The sequence below is a fragment of the Dendronephthya gigantea genome, unplaced genomic scaffold (genome assembly GCF_004324835.1).
Source record: "Dendronephthya gigantea isolate DGI-Jeju-01 unplaced genomic scaffold, DenGig_1.0 000032F, whole genome shotgun sequence".
Classification (NCBI taxonomy): Eukaryota; Metazoa; Cnidaria; class Anthozoa; order Malacalcyonacea; family Nephtheidae; genus Dendronephthya; species Dendronephthya gigantea.
Window position 1 is genome coordinate 116,208 of NW_021163042.1, and position 22,485 is coordinate 138,692.

General features: G+C 37.2%; 2 protein-coding genes across 4 annotated transcripts; one reads left to right on the plus strand and one right to left on the minus strand.

Moving 5' to 3' along the window:
• Window positions 1–1,138: 1,138 nt before the first annotated feature.
• Window positions 1,139–15,289, plus strand: LOC114524962. The gene is made up of 21 exons (XM_028546219.1): window positions 1,139–1,401; window positions 2,051–2,106; window positions 2,725–3,291; window positions 3,664–3,726; window positions 4,390–4,500; window positions 5,304–5,344; window positions 5,458–5,491; window positions 6,414–6,520; window positions 6,592–6,664; window positions 6,880–7,044; window positions 7,214–7,281; window positions 7,725–7,798; window positions 8,050–8,156; window positions 8,821–8,912; window positions 9,022–9,116; window positions 9,449–9,546; window positions 11,549–11,644; window positions 11,795–11,824; window positions 12,095–12,358; window positions 12,747–13,040; window positions 13,536–15,289. Exons 1-21 carry the CDS (start codon window positions 1,227–1,229, stop codon window positions 15,039–15,041), a joined length of 4,116 nt encoding a protein of 1,371 aa, XP_028402020.1. The 5' UTR covers window positions 1,139–1,226; the 3' UTR covers window positions 15,042–15,289.
• Window positions 15,290–15,881: 592 nt separating this feature from the next.
• On the minus strand, window positions 15,882–19,890 carry LOC114524827 (alkylated DNA repair protein alkB homolog 8-like). Of its 3 annotated transcripts, XM_028546022.1 has the most exons (7): window positions 19,803–19,879; window positions 19,337–19,512; window positions 19,024–19,224; window positions 18,710–18,780; window positions 18,429–18,535; window positions 17,630–18,283; window positions 15,882–17,245 (listed from the first exon to the last, which is right to left on the minus strand). In XM_028546022.1, exons 2-7 carry the CDS (start codon window positions 19,473–19,475, stop codon window positions 16,300–16,302), a joined length of 2,118 nt encoding a protein of 705 aa, XP_028401823.1. In that variant the 5' UTR covers window positions 19,476–19,512; window positions 19,803–19,879; the 3' UTR covers window positions 15,882–16,299. The 3 variants fall into 3 exon arrangements, with proteins under 3 accessions (XP_028401823.1, XP_028401822.1, XP_028401821.1); XM_028546021.1 differs by having other exon boundaries at window positions 19,346–19,890; XM_028546020.1 differs by having other exon boundaries at window positions 19,337–19,890.
• Between the last annotated feature and the right edge of the window lie 2,595 nt (window positions 19,891–22,485).

The following is a 22,485-nucleotide window of genomic DNA, read 5'->3' on the forward strand; positions in this document are numbered from 1 at the left end:
TTTTTCTAGAGGAACAGGCGGACCTCTAGATAACAGGGGAACAGGCGGACCCCTGTTCAGGTCAGTCAGCTCGACTCAAATATTGTCTGACTGACCCATCGAGTCTCTAGGTCAGGTCATCAGGTCGCGTTTTCGACCAAAATGACCTGTACAAATGCACTTCACGTGGTGAGGTGTTGTCCAGAAGGACAGCACTTCCTGCCATTGTTTAATCACCCGGCTGCAATTCATTACAAGTTACAAGAAGAATATCGATAGACTATCTAGAGATAACATATGAACGAACTTAACGTATCAGTATATTTACATGCGGATGCCACAGCGGCCAGTCCTTCGCTGTGGGGAGGTGGGTGGGGTTTATTTTTGTAGTTTTTGGTTATAGTTACTTTTGAAACGCAGATATATGTATTACTGCCTTTCGATAGAGACCTTTAAATATTTGACCGGCGTTGTGGACGCATTGGCTGAGGTCTTGCGAATGACCAATGCATGCATGGGGAGCAGGCAAAATCCTTGCAGAAAAAAGGGGGCCATTGTTCAAGTCCACGTGAAGGGAAAGACCGTCAGGGGAGATTCGATTGGCCGTAACACAAGTTTGCATACGTTGTTCACATGCTAAGATGCCAGAGTTCGTTCAGATTTTGGACTTTATAACTATTAACATGCCTGGTAAAGACTGCCTTGTTCTATTGAGGCCTTGACCTTGCCCGGGCTAAAATTAGTGCATGCGATAACTATGACAGCTAGGCCAGAGATGGTCCATATGTAGGGTGAAATAGGACCTTCTAGAACATATTACTCCATTAACCGCAAATTTATAACTTGCGTATAAATTTTTTATTTAAAAAGAATTGTTTTGGCCTTGGACATCGCGAATGAGTGAACATCCGCCCATTAGTGCGCTCCCCAATTTCTCCTCATAATCTGTATGGTCACTCACCACTCACCATTGAACTGTAAACAAACGATTACATACAGTTCAATGTCACCATTGGATTGTTTATGATGTCACTCACACGTGTGACCAAAAGTGCTAGTAAAATTTAGTGATTTTTGTTCGCGTATTTTCCACGACGGAAAATACGCGTAAAATTCGTCGATTTTTAAACTGTGATTTTCGGTTCTTGCACATGTGGGAGATTTTTTGACAACGTTTTACAACGTATAGGTTCGCTTATCTCATAGCGATATTATAATTCACAGTCATTGCGCTGTGATTTCACTTTATGGAGGAAGCACAAGATGCAGACATAGATGGTATTGACAGGGAAAGTTTAGTCAAGGAGATAGAGTTAATTCGGCAAACGCTTGGGGGCGCATCGACTCGAGCAGGCACTAATAGCGAGTTTGCAAGTTATGAGGTGCGCGACAGCCAGGGGGATTCTGACGAAGACGAACTAGGTACAAAAGTAAAGTTTTGTGTGTTAAACTTCGTTCTGCGCATTCACAACCTTTATTAATATATTCCAGTCCGATGTAATAATAGTACACAATGAAAGTACACCACAATTCTCCATGATGTTTTTGAACTATATATAATAAAAATAATAAAATACCATACGATACATGATACATCAGCCAGGTTTCCAGGTTACTAGTTATGGTGATGAGTTCGGTTGTTTTGGTTGTTTTCGGGGAAATTGATTTTATTATCATATGTATCTAAAATTTTGGATTTGGGTAAAATGCTTCATAAGCATATATGACTTTTACTATTACTATTATGTTACCCAGAAGGCCAAAATTAAGTCATCCTTAATATTAATATTCAGTGGCCAGTTGTAAGCTATTGGCATTATTCCATTTAACATGCCTTCCAAGATAGACCAGGATGTAGCATGGTGGCTGCTTTAAATAACTTGTCATTAAATTTGGTTCAGCAGCTGCCTAATTAAAATATACAAGAAGAAATTGACACTTCCTTTTAAGGGCCAGGAAAGTTAGTATGCCATGATAAAAACTATTAGGTCCAGAATGTAAGATGTGTTCTTTTATGTTTTCAGCAGTTGCTAGATTACATTTGAAAACAGCTTGTTTATCTTTTTCATAGAAATTATCAAATCACAGGAATACATAGAAACTTCTGAAGAAACATATCAATCACAGGTAATTAAATGCATCATTAAGGGATAAGGCAATAAAAATGATCTTCGTCTATTTTAAAAGAATGTCATGAATATTTACAAAATTTGTTTAAGGATTTTTGTTAACTTTATTACATCTTAAGATATTTTCGAATGAGAAAATCTTCCATCTGCCATTTTGGATATGCATATTCTTGGCCGGATATGCATAACCTCATAAGCTGGGTGAAAATTCATTTTGTAACTTAAAGTTAACAATTCAGCAAAGTGATAGTTTCATGGTATTACAATTGCACATACATGCAAATTATAGCATTTAAATTGAGTTTTAAACTTAAAAGCGTAAACATGTAGTGATTAACATGTAGTGGTTTTTATGAAGTGTCAACCCTGCTTTTGACGTCACATAATTAGATCTCATTATAAAACAAGATGGCAGATATATCTCGATATCCGATGATCCCCAATATCTTGCGAAGTAAGGAAGATAAACAAATTTTGTAAAAATTAAGACTCTTAAGAAGCGTAATTGAATTTCTTTTTCGATAAAACAGAAATAATATTTATTGCCTATATAAGTGTATAATTTATATAATTCTGAAAATTCACTCCAGTCATTTATGCTAAATTTCTTTCTTAGCTTTTCCCTGTTGAAGTTATTTCATCTGAAAGTGAAGATGAGACTCTCAAAAGTACAACAAAGAGCTACAAGACTGCAATCACTATTTCAGATGATTCTGACTTATCTGCAGATGAATACACTTGTTATGAGGTCTCTACAATAGTACCACTCAATGATTCAGTGGACGAATCTGAACATTACCTTAGTTCTGTACCTGAGAACTCACATTCCATCTCGGAAAATGTCCATGCTAGCAGAGCTCATAATATTCCAAGCATACAAATATCGCCAAATCCTGAACAATCTAATCCGTTTCTTGAGGAACAAAATAGTGGTGACTATCATTTGACTGAACTTCAGCCGGCTAAGGATGGCTGTCAATCTTCAGGGATTTTTCAGAGCCGTTTGGCATCTCTTCATCATGATTATGGAAATAGTCAGTCTTCTTTAGTCAGTTCAAAAGAAGCAGAAAATCTTGATAATGTTGGTGATGGTGCAAAAGAAATACATGTTTTAAGTGATGAGGAAGACTGTGAAGTGTTAAATGAACAACAACGATGTTTGAAACTGAATAGAAAGTATCAGGTATGTCACACAATACTGTTACGAGAGGTTAGCCCCCTTTTTTGGGGAATGTTTTGCATTAACCTGAATAAAAAATTAAAGTCATTGTGGGCATCTAGAGAAGAAGTCAATGTAGCATAAATTTTGCCAATAATTGTTTTACCTTATTCAATTATCTGTCAACCTGCCAATTGCTCTGCAAACTTTAATTATCTTGGTCAGAACATTAAGGCTATGCAATGCATTTGTGATTTTGAGACCAGGGCAGCCATGTGCATTTTAAGGTCATGACATATGTATGAGTTGCAAATTACAATATTTAATAGTTTGTTGCAATAAGTACAGTTTGTGGTGGATAAATCGACAAGTTTGACCATTGTTCTCTAATTTCAGACAATTATTGAAGCACAACTCAGGAAAATTGAGAAATTACTTGCAGAAAACAGAGAGAAACAAGTAAGTGAAATGATCTATGGTAACTGCTACACTTGAAATTAGATATTTAAAGATAATGGAAATTCTTATAAAATTTGCAGCTGACATGTTTTATAGTTAAATTTTGTCCTAAGCCAAGGTGTTTTGTAAACAAAAATTTTCTCAGAGAATGTTTTAAAAAAAGAAAAAAATTCTCTGTTTGATTTTCTGTTTATCCTCAAGACCATGTTCTTTATGCTACAGTGACAAATCATAGTGTATAAGACATAATTAAAAAATTGTAGCCAAATATTTGGAAATATTTGGAGTGTAAAATTAGACTGGGGCCCTGGGCAACGAAATTTATTATGAAAAATTGTGTTTTACATGTAAGAATATCTAGCATCAAATGTGGTATAACAACTGCCTAAAATAGACAAAAACACTTCTCAACGTTTCGACCCGAGGGCCTTCGTCAGGAGAGTTAGTATCTTTTTGATGCTAAGCTGTTTACTACGCTGCTCCCTGGTTATATTGGAATGTAAGAATATCATTTTATTTTCACTAAATTATCCGGATCTTTACAGTATTTTATTACACAAGATGACACTCCGGCTCTCTGAAATATTCTGGTTCCATCTGATAAAACCGTTTCGTAGATTTACTCTATATTGCAATCAGCTCATTTTAGATCCGGCATTTTAGGTTGGATTGGATCGGATGTCTTCTTCCTCATCAGCAAAAGCAGAAGAAACCGAACATAGCCATAGGAGTCTTTCCTCATATGCAAAGCCATATTTTAGAACACGCAAAGAGGTGATTATTGTTGTTGAACAGTATATATCAAATGGGCGAAGGCCTGTTTATATGCACCTTTATATACCACCATGCTGTTATATAGTCACCCGGCTAACGAAGTCACCGGTCTTGCGGAAACAAACAACTGAAACAAGAACTGTTCATGCATACATGGCATTAGCTGGGTGGTCCTATCGCCAACTTGTACTGAGGTTTCGGAATGGACATAAAAATATCTAAATTTTTGTTTGAACACAAAAAATATCTAATTTTTTGTTAAGCTCTTGCCATATGATGTATCACAAATTTTAAGTGAATTAAGTCGTTGCATAACTGTATTTTAATTCGTCACTCAACACTGTAGGAAGGCTATAAATAGGAACTATGACGTCAGTTGCAAGTGCTTGATAATTTTTTTCACGACATCTTTAACCTTGTTTCCAAGAAATTTGCTCCACTGTTGCGAAATATTGGGTGCAGAGCGAATACCATGAGGATGAGGCTGCTGCATGTACACATCTTCCACTTATGCAACTAGAGGTGGTTTGCTTTTTGGCATTCGCTTTGCATTACCTGATATCAATCTGGATCTTCTGAAGGTGTAAGGGCTTGTTTCCAGTCAGGAAAATCATCCTCCGGGCCGGATCGTACAGTATGGTTTCTTTCCTTAAGACAATTAGTTTTTGCTGAGAACACAAGGATGAAAGAAACTTGTCTGTCCAATACGGTTCGGAGGATAGTTTCCTGGCTGGAAACCAGCCTGAACAAACACGGAAATTAAATTGCAAGAATGGTAAAATGATATGTGTTATTTTGTGTAGTGTCCTGAGGACAATAAATACCAAACTTCGAAAGAGTGTTGGTCAGCCGCCTACATTTCAAACACCACCAAGACTATGTAATTGCTAAATTGTTACTAACCTTTCCTTGCTCTAAAGACCGACTTATCAAATGATGGTTTCGTTCATGTTCCAGGTCACAGGAGGATAAAATTTTGCTGTCGGATGCTGTGAAGTCAGAGATATTACAGACCAAACAAATGCCTTGTTAAGGAGGTACGGTTACCGTTAAAATTATCCCGAAATTACGTCACAGAGCGGTGAGGATTAGAGTCCAGCATTAAGATATATTCAACTACATGATGTGCTGAAAATATTGTAAAGTGATTTAGATATTGCAAGTTTTTATCTGTATTTAACAATAAATTTAGGAACTGAAGATGATATAAGTAAGAAAATATGTGCCGTCCCCCGATTTATAGTTACTCAACCCTCTCTGTAAAATCCTTTACTAGCTGATAGTTTTAGCACATATAGAATTAAAGTAATTCCGAAAAATGAAAGCATAATACAAATTTTATTCTGTGTATTTCGAATCAAGATCGATTCATCTTCAGCAGAATGGTTTACGTTTACAAGATTTGCGTAACTTTGCGTAAGATTTGTACACGCTTTATAGTTACGCAAATCTTGTAAACGTAAACCATTTTGCTGAAGATGAACCGATCTTGATTCGAAATACACAGAATAAAATTTGTATTATGCTTTTATTTTTCGGAATTACTTTAATTCCACTCTGTAAAGCCCCGCAAATTATCCCGGGTAAAGACGTGTAGGCATACTCAGGTTAGTTTCAACCCTGCTTTGAAGGTGGGTTCGCCCTGGATCGAACCCGGGTTAACACTGATGTAAACAAACCGCGAAGGTGAGTTCGACCCTGGTGACCGATTACTGATAAAGGGTCACAAACTAACGTGACCAAATCGTGTATATGTTTTCAGAGAAACAGATTCTCTACTAATAAATTTAGCTGTCGATCATCGGTGGGCCGAGATAATTATCATTCATTAATGACCGGTCGACAAGCATTTCGGACCATTGGTCATTGTCTGTTGATTGGCTATTTTGGTCCAATGTTGATGGATTACTAAGACATCTGATGTTTTAAATAGGCTTGAAGTCATCACTCCGAAATTATTAAAAACGAAAGAAGATCAAAAAGAGATTGAAGATCTGAGAAATGAAATAGAGCGCCTAAAGTACGTATTTATACATTTCTTTCAAAGCTGTCATACAAGACCTCGAACGTCTTTCCTTTGTCGGGATCTAGAGCTCTTTCTATTGTTGACTTGGTACAAGATTTCACTGACACTATTGACTTCTGCGATATCTCAAATAAAGTGGTATGTTTATCCTGTGACAACGCAGCTCAATTTCTGTTTACTGTAGACACCATATATGACATATACATTGACATTTGATATATTATACATTGACATTTGTAATTATATGAATTGCATACATTGACATTTAATATATTATATGACATATACATTGACATTTGATATATTATATGACATATACATCCGGTTTCACTGAATAATCCTACTATTTTCAGCTGCCTTTCCGAACACCACATCAATGCCAAGTGTTTTGGTATAACGAGCTTCACCCTCTCTTAAACAAAGGCAAGTGGGAGAAAGAAGAGGATAAGTTGTTATTGCGATTAGCTGAGGAAAACAGCTGCGGTGGGAACTGGCACAAAATCGCTACTGAACTTAAGGTATGTTTCCCATTCATCTTTCGATGACTAGCGCCTCGTTTTATCGGAACGTTTTCCCCGGAAAAAGACGTTCATTTCGTTTCTTGCCTTGCAGAAATAATATCTCCCTAATAGTACAACAGCGAGCATCATGAATGATTCTATTGTACTTTTTTACATTGATTTTAAGAGTAACAGATCTGCAGCACAATGCCTGCATAGATATCAAAGAAGCTTGAATAAGAACTTCTTAAAAAGGTAATTTATGGTAGAATAATTCAACCACTTGATTCGCTGATTAGTCTAAAGCGAAATTTCTCGTTACTGTCTATCGTTTCTCCATAACCTTGGTTGCAAGTCAAGAGTTTGCTTTGGAGTTCGCTCACTTTCTCTTTAAAGTACAGAAAAGGCGTCATTCGACAGCCTGACTCCATGGAATACTCTCATCGCGATAAACAGGGCCGTAGCTAGACCCGCTTAACTGGGGGGTGTATATTCATATATTCATGTTTATATACCGTAGGAACAATAGCGTACAAAAGAAATCAATGGGGCATTAGACGAGTATATGAATATACACCCCCCCAATTTAGCTTCTAGCTACGGCCCTGGCGATAAAGTATTTTCCGGCCGGTCCAATGGCGTGCTGAAGTTTAAATAATGCCTGCTTTTGATCGCATTTAATTTTTGCGGTTTTATAGCAAGTGGGAGCCAGAAGACGATAAGAAATTGGTCGAAGCTGTTAACGCGTGTGGAGTTGGTCCTTGGGAAAAAGGTAATATGCCATGCAATATATGATCTACATTAAAGGGCTTCGAGGGTGGTTAGAACAAGATGCACAAGCCACAAGAGTAGCTTTAGAACAATCTAATTAGATGAAGAACTAAAGTATGATGTACCCATATATATCATGTGTCGGTATCAGCTCATCGACTTAAAAATAGAAACATTGGTAATTATACTAGCCTATATCGGTAATTATTTACAATATTTGTAAGCAACAGTACATCGTATTTTTTCTTCTAGTGTCCAGTTTTCTTGATGGTCGTACTGGTCCTCAATGCATGCATCGCTATATTAAATCTCTTGATCCTGAGATCAAGAAGGGAAAGTGGGAAAAAGAGGAGGATGACGTAAGTGGGAGATCAAATCCTGTTCGCATGCAAACACACGGTCGAACTTTTGATTTTCCATGCAGCCTTTTACCGAAATATCAATATTTGGAATAAACTAATTTGCTGCGTCTTGTGAGGTGTTGGCTTGGAATGCTCTAGAAACTACGCTTCCTCTTCCAAGAACCTCCATATGTCCTGGTTTTCTGCATGCTACCCTTGCGGGAAGAGCTGTTTTAGTGAAACCCAGGCTCTGTTAACAGTGGACGAACAAAAGCTGCGTTTACCTTCAACCCAACCCCCCCCCCTTTCTCTTTTTATTGTTTCCTAAACGAAACATTACGATTAGGGCGATGCGATCTAGCATGTAAAATATACAGTTTTCTCTCACACAGTATACATGCATGCAATGCTGATCTAGACGAGATGCAAATGATGCAATGCTGTCTAGACGACATGTTAAGTACGATTCAATGCTAAATGAGGGTCGGGGAATTGGGCATCCGTTTAAGCACATTTGAATATTGTAGCCAAGGCATTCCTTAATTGTTGATTCGAAAGTCCTCTCCCGTGTAGACTCATGTCTTGTAGTTTGTCTTAAATTGATAAACAGTATACGGGTCCGAAGCATTACGAAACACAAACGTGTTTTTTTAACAATGTGATATTTCTCCATTTTCTTCAGTTGCTACGTAAGGGAGTGGAGCTATATGGTTTTAACTGGTTCAAGTTTAAAAGTTTGCTACCAAGAAGGACAGATTCTCAAGTCCGGGAAAGGTCCGTCTTTTATTTCTCGATCTCATTTTTCGTCACTTGTAAATTTCCATTTGTTTCCGCATTCATCCAAATGCCTTTTCAATACTTATTTTTCTATATGCCTTTTCAGATGGCAGGATGTTCTTGATCCCAATCTCCGTAAAGGCGCGTTCAGTAAAGAAGAAGACGAGAGATTAATTAAAGTTGTTGGAGAACAGAGCGTCGGTGAGTAATCTTCCATTGTACTTCGAGACTGGCCTGACCATCTATTTCCTGACCCCAACAATCCCGTGAAAGCCACAAAAGTCCAGCTAAATCCAAAAGGATCCTATGAAAACCCCATCCTATAAGATTCTTATCACTGATTCTTACGAAATACGGGACACACTGAAAACTCTCTTACAAAAGCGATGGGATTTCTAAAGTCTAGAAAGTCACCCAACACTGTTGAAAGTGGACACTGACAGTATCTTACATGGGCGAGTAAAGTAGCCCAGCGCTTAATAAAATTCAACGCTTTCAAATCTTAATTGTCTTCATGCTTCTTAATTTTGTAGGACTTCGGAATTGGTCAACAATTGCAAAACATATGCCAGGAAGGACTGACAATAAATGTCGAAGGCGGTGGTTTTCTCTGATGAAAGAAGACCCGAAGGTACAGTAGGGTGTACTTACTTATGCCTCCTGGCGTGTAGGGCAGCAACAAAAGCTCTCCACTCCCGTCTGTCTTGGGCCATTCTGGTCCAAATTGATCACAGGTCTGGTGGAGGGTTAGTCATTTCACTCTCGACTGTTCTACGTCAGGTGTTCTTGGGCCGACCACGTTTTCGTCTCCCTTCTGGAGTCCAATGAAGAGCTGTCTTCAGCCTCTTTTCTTAAGATATGGCCAATCCACCTCCATCTCCTTCTCATTAGCATATCACTTTAGGGGGTATTTGCAGTTTTTCGTGCCATTGACAACAACGGAAAAAAATAGGACAAACAGCGTTTGTATAAAACCAAGTTGGAATGAAAATTCATCGCAGTTGATCATGTAAGCTTATGCAAAAAAACCTACAATCTCCATCAACTTCATTTTGTAAAATCTTCCACAAATCCGTAAAATTTCAGGAAGGCATTTATGTCATGTCATGTCATGTCATCTCGTGTCATGTCATCTCATCTCATCTCCGCAAGCAAATAGAATTTTGACGCGCATTCATTTGAGGGATGAATTAAAAAACGAAAAACGTATTAATTCGTCGAAATTTGATCATGCAATGACACATGCAATTTCCGGGTTAGTATTTATTTTCTAAACGTATGTTAAATGTTTACCTACGTTTATTTGCTCATCTCATGCACTGTTCTAGCCTTCCACACAGAGAAATTCACCTTAGCTCTTCCTGCATTGACAATAAAGACTTTTAAATGTTTTTCGGTACTGTGGAAGCCGCCACAGGTATACGAAAACGTTGATTGCAGAATTGGCGCTGATTCCCACCATACTCCAAAAAAAACTTGAAGGAGGATCCTTTGTGTAAGTTTTCTCTGACTTTGCTGCGGCCTTCAGAAAATACATACTAGCTATGGTGTAAAATGGCAGAATGGTCACCGCGAGAACAAAGCAAACAATTGCGATTGTAGAAAGAAAATCGTTTTCACTCTTGAGACGAAGTTTTAATCTCCTTTCCGTTACCTCGTTCATATCTTCTCGTCTTTGAAGTTCGTTGTTTTGTTTCCTAAGTGATATATAGGAGGCCATGTAGGTACCTTGTATTAGGATAAACAACAGCCATATGACTGCCAGAAAGGCTATTTCCACGGGAATGACGAGCTCTGTCATTATCCCCTTCATAACCAATCCAACACTCGGAATCACGCTGACTAGCCATGTACTTGCCATCCAGTAACGGCATACCGGTAAAGTAATGTTGATTCGATGCCAAAATGGAAAAGCCACCAAACAATATCGTTCAATCGCCAGGCTTAAATACAGGATAAACGCCAGAAAATGGAGCGTAGCCACGAGAGTATTCGCTATGTTAAGAACAACTCTAACGGTTGGTGTATATAAAAGAAATAGAGCACACGACAGCAGCAGGTCAACGACCGCAATATTAGAGATAAATAATGAAGATGGGAACTTTAGTAGTCTTAATGGATCCTTTATGTGTGCAAAGATTAAGAGAAGATTTCCAACAATACCTACAGCATTTGTTACTTGCACTGCTGGTATACCGTACATGGAGAATATCATAGGCGGGTTGAGACTTGTGTTGTTCATACTTGATAGCGACATTTCGCATGTCCAGAGTGTGGAAATTCACCTTTTTTGTCATACGACTAAACTGTATTAAGGTTTGTGTCATTCATAATTAATCGCCGATGATTACGTCGAATGAAGCTCAACGGTACACCGACGTTCGAGTCAATAATTAATGCGTCGACAGCAAGTTGACTACAAATTTAATGGACCTGCCAGCAGGAAATTTTAGTTGCAGTATTTTAATATCAAACATTTATCGATGATAGCTAGCCAATACCAGAATTCCCTGCTACTATAGAATCGTGCCTTGTGGCGGCATGGAGTGATGTTAGTATCTAATGCATATCCGTTACCTATATTTTTTTCCTATTTTTTGCGCATATTTACATGCATTTATTTTTTACTGTAGACAAAAGAGCACTTCATTAAACAGAAAATCATACGAGCTAAACTTGTAAATAATTTCTCTCGACGTCGTTCTGATAAACCGGAAATTGGACCAGAAGTGAGTATAATCGATAATCGATCATATGTATAGCATCCCAATATATGCTTCCCATTTTAAGGTTGCTAACATTTCATGCATGCATGATGCATGCTTAACTCGCGTGTGTTTTTTGAGTTTATAATTTTTTATACCTCTTTTTTATTGTAGGATTTTGATATGTTTGACTTGTCCGAAACCGTAAGTAACTTCTGAAGATTGTAGAGGGTTGGTTTGACATGCATACATACTCGAAAACATTAAATGATTTACGGCACTGCTGCTTATCTCTATGACATTTCTCGTTATTTTGAGCGGAACAGATGCGCAGAACAAACAGACTTTATTTCATCTTTAAAAGCCAGACTTGCATGATGACGTTAACAAACAGCGACGAGCATTAGAGGAACGAGAAATACACGTGGTCACTGATAACGTTTATACTGAGATTTGGGATATGATTTTGTTTAGGAGGAAATCGAATCTCTTTCTCAACTTCCGACCAAAGCAGAGGATGTAACTACTGATGAAGCGAACACAGATGCGGCATTTGATGATGTAACTAATCTTGATGCAACATCTGACCACTGCGCTAGCATTGCTTCTCAAGACGACACCACAAAAATAAAAAGAAAGGAGAAAGAAGCAAAAGAGAACTCCACTCCTACGTCGCCAATGAAGAATAGGGGAAAGAAACGCAAGAAAATATCTGGTGGTGCCTATACAAATATTCAGGTTTGAAGTTTAAATATTCCTAAAAAGCATTGAGGCCTATTGAGACAAAGGGCCTATTTTTATAGTATGAAAATATGTAGGTAATTAAATTTTTTTTTGCCTCAGAGAGGAACCTCGATGTGTATACATACATGCACGGGTACTTATTATAATTGTTCTTGTATACTGAAACGTTCTTCACTCGGCAAACAAGCCCCCAAAATACAATGCGTATTGTATCTGTCAAAAAAAAGGGGGAAATTTTGAAGAGAATTTTGGACAAAATAATGTCGGAATTTTTAGAATTTTTTAAACTTTATCGACAATTTGTGTATTATGTGCGTATCCTTAGATGTGAATTCATTCACTGTCAATTGTAAAAAAGGGTCGCTTTTTACGCTTTTTGCAGGCAAAAAGTGCAGGTACTTCCAAAACCCCCGATGTTATAAGTTCAGATGAACCAGAAAGCAAGGAACCTGGCAGAACGACCAGAAAGAGACCTCCTACTACGTCTATGTCTTTAAAATCAAGGGCAGGGAAAGAATTTTCACAATCTCCTAGTAAACCCCGGACAGAACCTCCCAGCAAGATGACAAACAAATGTAAACTAACTGCCCCAAATCCATCAGTCGTATTACAGGCGTCGTCCTTGCCAAATGCAATACCAATATCACATTTGACACAATTTTCAGTACTCCTACAGGTAAGTCCCAACTTATAGTATACATGTATATCTATATCAAGCTTGGCCCGTATGCACATGACTTAAAACCCTCAAATCAAATGCTTTTTGCAAACACTTAAAGTTCGCCGTAAATGCGTTACCTCGATCGAAACTCTCCATTGTTAGTTTGAAAACCACCGTATTCTTATATTAAAGTTCAACATTCGTTTTAATATATTATTCTCATTTTGTGTACAAATAACTAATATCTTTATAGTTATTTTTTTATTGCATGTATTAACTTTGTTAACACATGCACGGCCATCTGAAAATCAACCATTTTTACTTTGCATGTGTTTTTTAATTTTTTTAATTTTACCATATTGAATGTATGTTTGTAGGTGTTTATCTTACTGGTTGAAATGGTACCGTGTATAAATTTTGTAAATGAATAAATAAATCCCCGTAAATGTAGAATCTTAGTAAAGGTATTTAATTTTCATTGTGATTATAACATCAAATTTTTTTTTCAAGGCATTTAGTGTTGATGTATCTGGAGCGCTCAAGAATGTTAACGCAAACAAAGGAGAAAAATCCTCTCAAACGAACTCGGAGTCTCCTAGTGTGACATCTCTTGGCCAACCTATTCCAACAACAACAACGATAACTGATAACGACAATGCCGATAAACAAATGCTCAACACTAATACTGAAGTAGAAACAAACAACAACACAGTTACTCTTAGAACAGTTACGCCCAGTCCTGTTGTCAGCGCAACGACACCTTCGTCAACAGCGCAACGTGCTACCTCTATAACAAAACAAGGTCAAGGAAACGCGAACGGTAGAAATAAACAAGAAGCAGTTCGTAGTGATGAGGAAAACAATGATGGGGCAAATACTTCAGGCAGTTCAAAGTCATCTGCAGCAAACACTCCTTCTTGTAAAGGTACTAAAAAGGGCAATGATTCTTTTGACGAAAATGCCTCTAGGAGAAGACGTAAAAGAACACGAGATAATCCTTCCGATGCAGAAAAACAGAAAAGGTTAAATTTTGAATTAGCTGAACAAGTAGATGGTTTGTCGGGGGTTAGTGACGTTCTCTCTGATTCACAGCATGGATTGATTTCTACAAGACCTAGAAGAGCATGCAAGAGAGAGTATTCGGAGTCCCCTGGTCAATCGCGAAAGAACAAAAATACATCGAATGAAAGGAGTAGTGGGAGGACGCCTGAATCTACAGTTGAAAAGAACGAACAAGGACGCCCAGAGGACGTTGATGGTGAAACTTCACCAAGACAATCTAAACGGAGCCAGCGAAAAATGGATTCCAGTTCAACGCCGGATGTTACAACCGAAAATCGTGCAGAACCCATTCCTAATGTCGCCAAAACTACTTCAGCTACTGCAAAACCTATTTCTGCTATTGTAGAAACTACTCCTGCTGCTAGAGAACCTACTTCTGCCATCAAACAAACTACGTCCGCTACTTCAGAATCTACTTCATCTTTAAACACAATTACTAAAAATGTGGTCGTAAGTCCAAGTAGTGTTTCTAGCGTGGGTATGAATAGCCCATATCTTCAGGTTAGAAGAATTATCATGGATACTGATACACAATCACCTCGAGTACCGGCCATTCCACCTCTACCCCCTACTGCTGCCACTTTAAATGCTTTTAAGACACTACTGACATTGAGAAAAGATCTGCAATCGCAGACTAATCGTCTAGAAGTCACTCAACATGATCAAAACCAGCAGACATCGGATCAAAATGCATCGGCATCGTCGGACAAAAATCATTTATCGGACCATTTGTTGCTCGTGTCAGACACGAAACAAACACCGCACGTGCAAGTTCGTAATTCAGTGCCATATCAAATACTTTTAAATAGATTTAAAGGACTTTTTATGTGGCCTGGATTTTTGTCGATCGTCAACCCAACATTTGTGAAGCCGAGTCAAAGTCAAACACTAAGTGGAACTAATGCTAGTAAAAGTAAAAGAAGGAAAACATGGAGCAGACGTCAGACTCGGTAGTTATATTTTTGTACAACTTATTAGTATAAGTTACAAAACACAGTGTATGTACATTGTACATTCAGTGCTCTGCTATGCAGTTTCCAATTTTTTTCTCATTCTCAGTTAAAACCTATATCGTTGCGTGAATGCGCGTTTCGATCTTGTGAAGTAATACTTTCGTTGATTCAGCTATAATGAGTTATTAATTAACTTCATAAATATGTTGGAAAGTTTTGGATTAACCAAAGTTTATGACTATCATTCGAAATTTTATCTCTAGACTCTATGGATACTCTTGGGTTATTGCATTTGCTTGTTGGCCCTCCCAGCGTCCAACAAATTTTTGTTTTCATCAGGCTTTTAATCGATTTTTGCCGTGAACGTTCTTTAAAATCCTCTATTGTTTTTGCGAGTCCGAGTAAAAGAATCCCTAAGCAATGATCTTTTGGCTTTATCTGTTGAGTTTACAGTACTCAGAGCGTTAAGGAGCTGTTTGTAGAATACATGTGGGGTTTCTATAAAACAAAACACGCACATGCTATTGTTGGAATGACAACATCACTGCCTGGCGGTAGCTATATATACTCATTTCAATACCTGAAAGTCAGTATCATGTGTCAAAGTGATGTGATATGATTATGGACTAAATTTATTGCCCAAACCATATCCATCCCACAAACCATCAATGCAGAGTGGAGACAAGAATCACCAAAGTGAGACTATATAAATTTAAAGGTGAATTCAGATCTTGAAATGCTTACATATATAATTGCTTACACCTGTTTAGGAAGATAAATAATAAACTTGCATATGTCTATGGCGTATTTCTCCAACGCAAGAAAGGCCAACGTGAGGCCCCTCCGCCAGCGAGACTCGTTGCAATCCGCTGTATCACCTTTCTTGACTGTAATACTTGTGCTACTGTTGGCATCTTAATTTGTTTGAAGCTTAGGCCCGTTTCAGACTTCGAACTTTTCATGTGCCCAATCGAATGCAAATGAACTTATAAACAAAGACCTTAGTTCATTTGCATTAGGTTCGGCGCATGAAAAGTTCGACGTCTGAAACAGGCCGAAATCAACACAATAGTTACGAAAACAAGGTTGAGAGATGTTCATGTTACGTCCTCATCCAGCTACCTAATATAGTAATTAATACACTTTATTTAAACATAATTTATTATAAATAGAAAAATAGAATCCCGCTATAACATAGGCCGTGGCAGTTCCAGGGTAAGAAAAATTCTGGATCAAAATTCAAGATTCTGATAGAAAAATCAATAATCCCTGACTTTTTCTAGCTCAACACACCAATTCCCCTTGTCATAATAGCTGCGAACGATAGAGACATTTCCAATTTTACTGCACTCATCTGTCAACTCGTGTTCTTTAAAAACGTGGTAAAATCTCTGAAATACTTTTCTCTCAACTGCAGAATTCGCTTTTCGATCATCCTTCTCATCCGCAGCTTTATCTGATGTACAAGACGATTCTTTGCTATTTTTTGAAGAATTCTTATTCCCATGATAATGCCATGGGATTAATAGATCTTGCTGTTCGAACATGTTTCTTGATGCGTTTACTTTCAGTTTTAGTAAATTTTCTTCAGATGTTGCGTTATTTGATACACATTCTTGTTCTCTTTGCGGATGGGTTTCCCCGTCGCCACAAGATGATGTTTCAACTGCAGTGCTTGGGCAGTTAGAGTTTCTAATTGATGTTACCGACGAAGGAGAAGGTATTTCTGACGCGTCGTTTGGACAAGATCTGTCAATTTCGTGGCTTGACGTGCAGATAGATTTTGATATACTGAATGCATCTTCGCTATCAAAGTTTACACGATGTCTATCTTTATAAACTGTACGTTGATAATTATCTAACATATCTGACATTATAACAGAATATGTCCCGCCAGTAGTTTGCACACTGGGGTTGATCCCCTCGGATGCGACTTCAGAACTTCGAGGCTGTTCCAATCCTTGTCCATCATCTCCAGCTGGGGTGTATGCTTTTTCGTCAATCGAGGTGGACGTTCCCGAATGAGGGCGTTCCCCCCGATTTCCTCTTTTCCCAAGGCTCTGTTCTAAGGCCCAAACAGAAATCAATATACGACCACCAGGCCTAATGATTCGTGCAAGTTCTTTAATGGCAGCCAGGCGACGGGTTATGGTGGAAAGATGATGAATGACAGCGATGCATATACATACATCAAAAGTATCGGATCTGAAAGGAGTGCAAATCTCTCAATTTAAAGAGACACAATGCATGTAGTTAGACGAGAATAGAATATGTCGATCGAGCTTTGACGGGAATATTTTAAAGTGAAAAAACTTCCTGCACAACAGCAGCGCTATTGTACATTATTTTAGAACACATTAATTAGTTCTTAGACTTAGTTAAGTATTTAATTAGTTAATTATTAGATTTATTAGTTCAAGCATGATTTTAACCAAGACCATGATAGACTCGTTTTTCTTCGAACATTTTTCACAATTAAAACACTGCTGAATGTTGAGACTGTTGACTACAGGCAACGCGTGAATTTCTTTACTTTTACTTCGTAGCCTAAATACCCAATCATAAGAATATATCACAGAATTTAATTACCTATAAGGCAGGGATAAAATATCACAAACAACGACGTGATAGCCTCGTTCTCTGCAAATCGCCGCGAGATTTTGACTGCGATCTGAACCGAACATCAACAGCTGATCATTAATACCAAGATATTTACCATTTCCACACCCCACATCCGCCACAATTGAACCGCGTGGTTGTTTGTTCAAGAACTCGGCAATTTTCGGCCATGGGCTGTGACGAGTACCACTAAAGTGCTCCGCTATATTATCATAAACGTTGTGTACATGTGCTTTTTCTAAATTCACAGCGTCTTCTTCTGACTGCGGGAGCACATTCTCTCTACCATTCTTATTCGACTGACGACCAAAATCCTGTGAATCGCAGCTGGAAGGGTATTTACAATCGCAAGGAGTGCGTCTCACTTTGCGGAAAGTCAGCGATAACCTAACCTCCCGAGGAAGAAGTGCCACTGCATTGGATGGGTGTTGGGTGCTTGAGAGTAAATGCCCAGTATTGGAGTCTTTTTCATTGGACGATTGGTGAGTAGTGAAAAGCGAATCCCCTGTACTGGAGTTTTCATTAGTTGATTGTTGACTAGAGGAAAATGAATCCCAAGTTCTGCTGTTTTTATTAGATATTAGGTCATCTTCGTTCACGATATCGTACTTGCGAGGGGTTATTCTAAGAAACATGTTATTCACTGTTAGAGCGAATGGAATAGGTACACGAAAATAGTGGTCCAATCTGAACATAATCTTATTTGAACCATACAGTAATACCGAGAGGCAATTGTTTTTTAAGGTTTGACTTTTGCACAACGCCTTACCCATGTGTCCATTCATATCTACATTCTCCTGTCATTATAAGAACACTTCGTCTTGGTAGTAAAATAGAAACATGGCGTCCATCTGGATGACGAAAATCCATTGCAACCTGGAGGCATAATATAATGAATAAGCAAATATTCATCTTTTCAATGTATGCTTTGGAGTGCTGGCAAAAATGTTGAGGATTTTGCAGAAGCAGGCCTCAGTGTTTTGGGGACCTCAGTGTTATGCAAATTATTATATACAATTAAGATATTGACTGGTTTTGGAATTACTTTACCTTTGCACCAAGGCTAAGACAAGTGATGCCATCTTCAAAGGCAGAATGAGTGTCAACATGAGGAGGAATTCCTATATGTATATTATGTACAATTCAATGTGAATTTTTTCAACAAAACAGTGCTATTATGCCATTGGGTAAGTAGAACAAAAACATGCCCTGATAAGTATATATATCTCTTTATCTACCAGATCTATCGCTTTATCTAATTTACAATTAATTTTTTTGGTAAATTATCTAATTCATCTAATTTACAAACCAATTCTTCAGCTGTATTTACTTAAACAAACCATAATAGAGGTACACATCAGTACCTTGCCCAGGTTTATACTCATTAATTGTAAGTTGATCTGGTTCATGCTTCACACAATCAAGTGAAACAAGCTTTTTCACAACCAATGAACATTCACTTGGTATTCCATCAGGTAATGGCTTGTCTTTGTCCACATTATTTGAACCATACAAAAATTCATAACCATAATGTTTTACATATCTATGCTTCAACTGTTGTTCAGCTAAAATTATGGAAAATATAGTATTAGAGAGTCTGTAATCAGTGTAATGAGGTAAAGGTACTGCTAATCTGTCTTGATCTATGCAGGCAACAAAGTAAAAACTCATTTATACCTGTTACACCTACTACGCTTGTGTCCTCCTCACAACTAAAGAAACGCTGCAGCAGTTCAAGCTCTTGGAGTTCATTAATAAATTCTTCAATGAGAATCATTCCCGCAGGGTAGTCCTTATTTGACAAACACAATTCCATATGGGGTCTTTTCTTCAAATATGCCAAGTAAAAATTCCTAAAAATGTTTTGATTAAAGCATAGCTTTTGACCGTTTAGGCTTGCCATTGCTTCCTCAGCACTTGAAGAATTACAAAACAAGACGTAGCTAAATGATTTCCCTGGAAGCATAATTATATCGTCTAATTTTCCATATTTCTTAAAGACATTGACTAGATCCTGTCTTTCCACTCCGCACATTAACCCGCCATTCTTTACCAACAAATATGCTGTTGGAACGTCAGATATCTCCCCTACTTCCTTTTCTCTATTCTTAAGTGTGTGAAGGGCTTTATTCTGTTTTTTTACCATTTTTCTTTGAGCTTTTGTGAGTTTAATTTCCATAGATAACCCCAATGCACGATCTTTCCGCTCTCTTTCCGACGCCATCTTTAATCTCGACCGTCAGTCGCACTCAGTGCACTCACGTGGCCAAATATACTCGTTCCTAACTGTTCCGTAATGCCCCAAATTTATTTGAAAGTTGGACCAAAAATGACTTTATTAAAAATTTAAAATTAATCTAAAATAAAATATTTCTAAGCCACAATAAAACGCTTTTCAAACATTATTTCAAAATGGCAACTCTCGGCCACCATATTTTTAATTTTTTTTTTCACGTGGCCGAGAACTGCCAATTGCCAAATATACTTGTTTCTTACTGTTCCGTAATGTCTCGAAATTCATTTAAAAGCGTTTAAGTTGTACTAAAAATAACTTGAAAATTTAAAATTAATCTGAAACAAAATATTTCTAATCCACAATAAAACGCTTTTCAAACATTATTTCGAAATGGCAGCTCTCGGCCACCATATTCACGTTGCCAAGTATACTTGTTGCTAACTGTTCCGTAATGCCCCAAATTAATTTGGAAGCGTTTAAGTTGCACTAAAATGACTTTAAAATTTAAAATCAATGTGAAATAAAATATTTCCCATCCACAATAAAACGTTTTTCAAAAATTAATTGGCAGCTCTCGGCCACCATATTTTTTTCTTTTCATGTGGCCGAGAACTGCCAATTGCCAAATATACTTGTTCCTTACTGTTCCATAATGCCCCAAATTAATTTGAAAGCGTTTAAGTTGCATTAAATATGAATAATTGAAATAAAATAAAATAAAATATTTATAATCCACAATAAAACGCTTTTCAAACATTATTTCAAAGTGGCAGCTTTCGGCCACGGCATATTTGCTGCAGTGTTCCTTACTGTTCCGTAATGCCCCAAATTAAATCGGCTTCAAAAACGTACTTAAAATTGACTAAAAAATTTAAAAAAATGAAAAGCAAAAAATAAGAAAAAATTGAAAAGCATCTGTCTCCTAAAAAGACTGAAAATTAAGTCGGGATATAGACTAAACTTCACTTAGATTGATTTTTTTCAATTTTAGAATATATTTTTCTCATCTTTTAGATAAATGAAATTTATTTGTCATTGGCGCTATATGGCGATACAGTAGCCCAAGAAAATCACCCTGTCAAATTTTCGTGAAAAAAAATTAAGGTACGTAAATATGAGTTTTTTAAAAGCGGGAAATTGTTTGATTTTTTTCCGTCTGACTTTCTTCATTTTCAGGCGTTTTAGAAGACACGTGTTTTTAAAACTTTTTTTACTTGTGCTTTTCTTTTAATTTTCAGGTACTTTTTAACACGATAATTTTTCTTTTGGTTTTTTTATTTCAAATTTTTTTCAATTTACAGTCTTTCACAAAGTCCGAGAAGTCTTTTCACTGTTTTACACATTCCAAATCACACCGAGATTTTTCAGGCTAATTTTGTTGCATTGCCAGGAGTTGAAACGTTTGTCCTCGGATTGAGAGACGAACGTCTTAACCACTAGACCATCGCGTCATTTGTCGAAAGTTATTGTTCTCTATTTGACCTAATCCTTTCGATGAATTTTAAATTAAATAATAATTTCGGTTGGAAAAATCGAACCTTTCCCATGCAGGATTCGAACCTACCCTTACAACCTGGTAGGCCGAAGCCTTAACCACTGCGCTACCTCAATAAGGCAACAACCAATCCTATGGCCCAGTGGTTAAGGCTACGGCCTACCAGGTTGTAAGGGTAGGTTCGAATCCTGCATGGGAAAGGTTCGATTTTTCCCACCGAAATTACTATTTAATTTAAAATTCATCGAAAGGATTAGGTCAAATAGAGAACAATAGCTTTCGACAAATGACGCGATGGTCTAGTGGTTAAGACGTTCGTCTCTCAATCCGAGGACAAACGTTTCAACTCCTGGCAATGCAACAAAATTAGCCTGAAAAATCTCGGTGTGATTTGGAATGTTTAAAACAGTTAAAAGACTTTTCGGCCTTTGCGAAAGACTGTGAATTGAAAAAAATTTGAAATAAAAAAACCAAAAGAAAAATTATGGTGTTAAAAAGTACCTGAAAATTAAAAGAAAAGCACAAGTAAAAAAAGTTTTAAAAACACGTGTCTTCTAAAACGCCTAAAAATGAAGAAAGTCAGACGGAAAAAAATCAAACAATTTCCCGCTTTTAAAAAACTCATATTTACGTACCTTAATTTTTTTTCACGAAAATTTGACAGGGTGATTTTCTCGAGAGTGAAAAAATTTAATTTTTTTCACTTTTTTGAAATTCTCTTAGATTTTTTTTTCGACGAAGAAGTATTTTGTCTTGGGCTACCTGTGTCAAGCCAGACACAGGCCCCAAGACAGACACAGGTAGCCCAAGACAAAATACTTCTTCGTCGAAAAAAAAATCTAAGAGAATTTCAAAAAAGGGGAAAAAATTAAATTTTTTCACTCTCGAGAAAATCACCCTGTCAAATTTTCGTGAAAAAAAATTAAGGTACGTAAACATGAGTTTTTTAAAAGCGGGAAATTGTTTGATTTTTTTCCGTCTGACTTTCTTTATTTTCAGGCTTTTTAGAAGACACGTGTTTTTAAAACTTTTTTTACTTCTGCTTTTTTTTTAATTTTTAGGTACTTTTGAACGCGATAATTTTTTTTTGGTTTT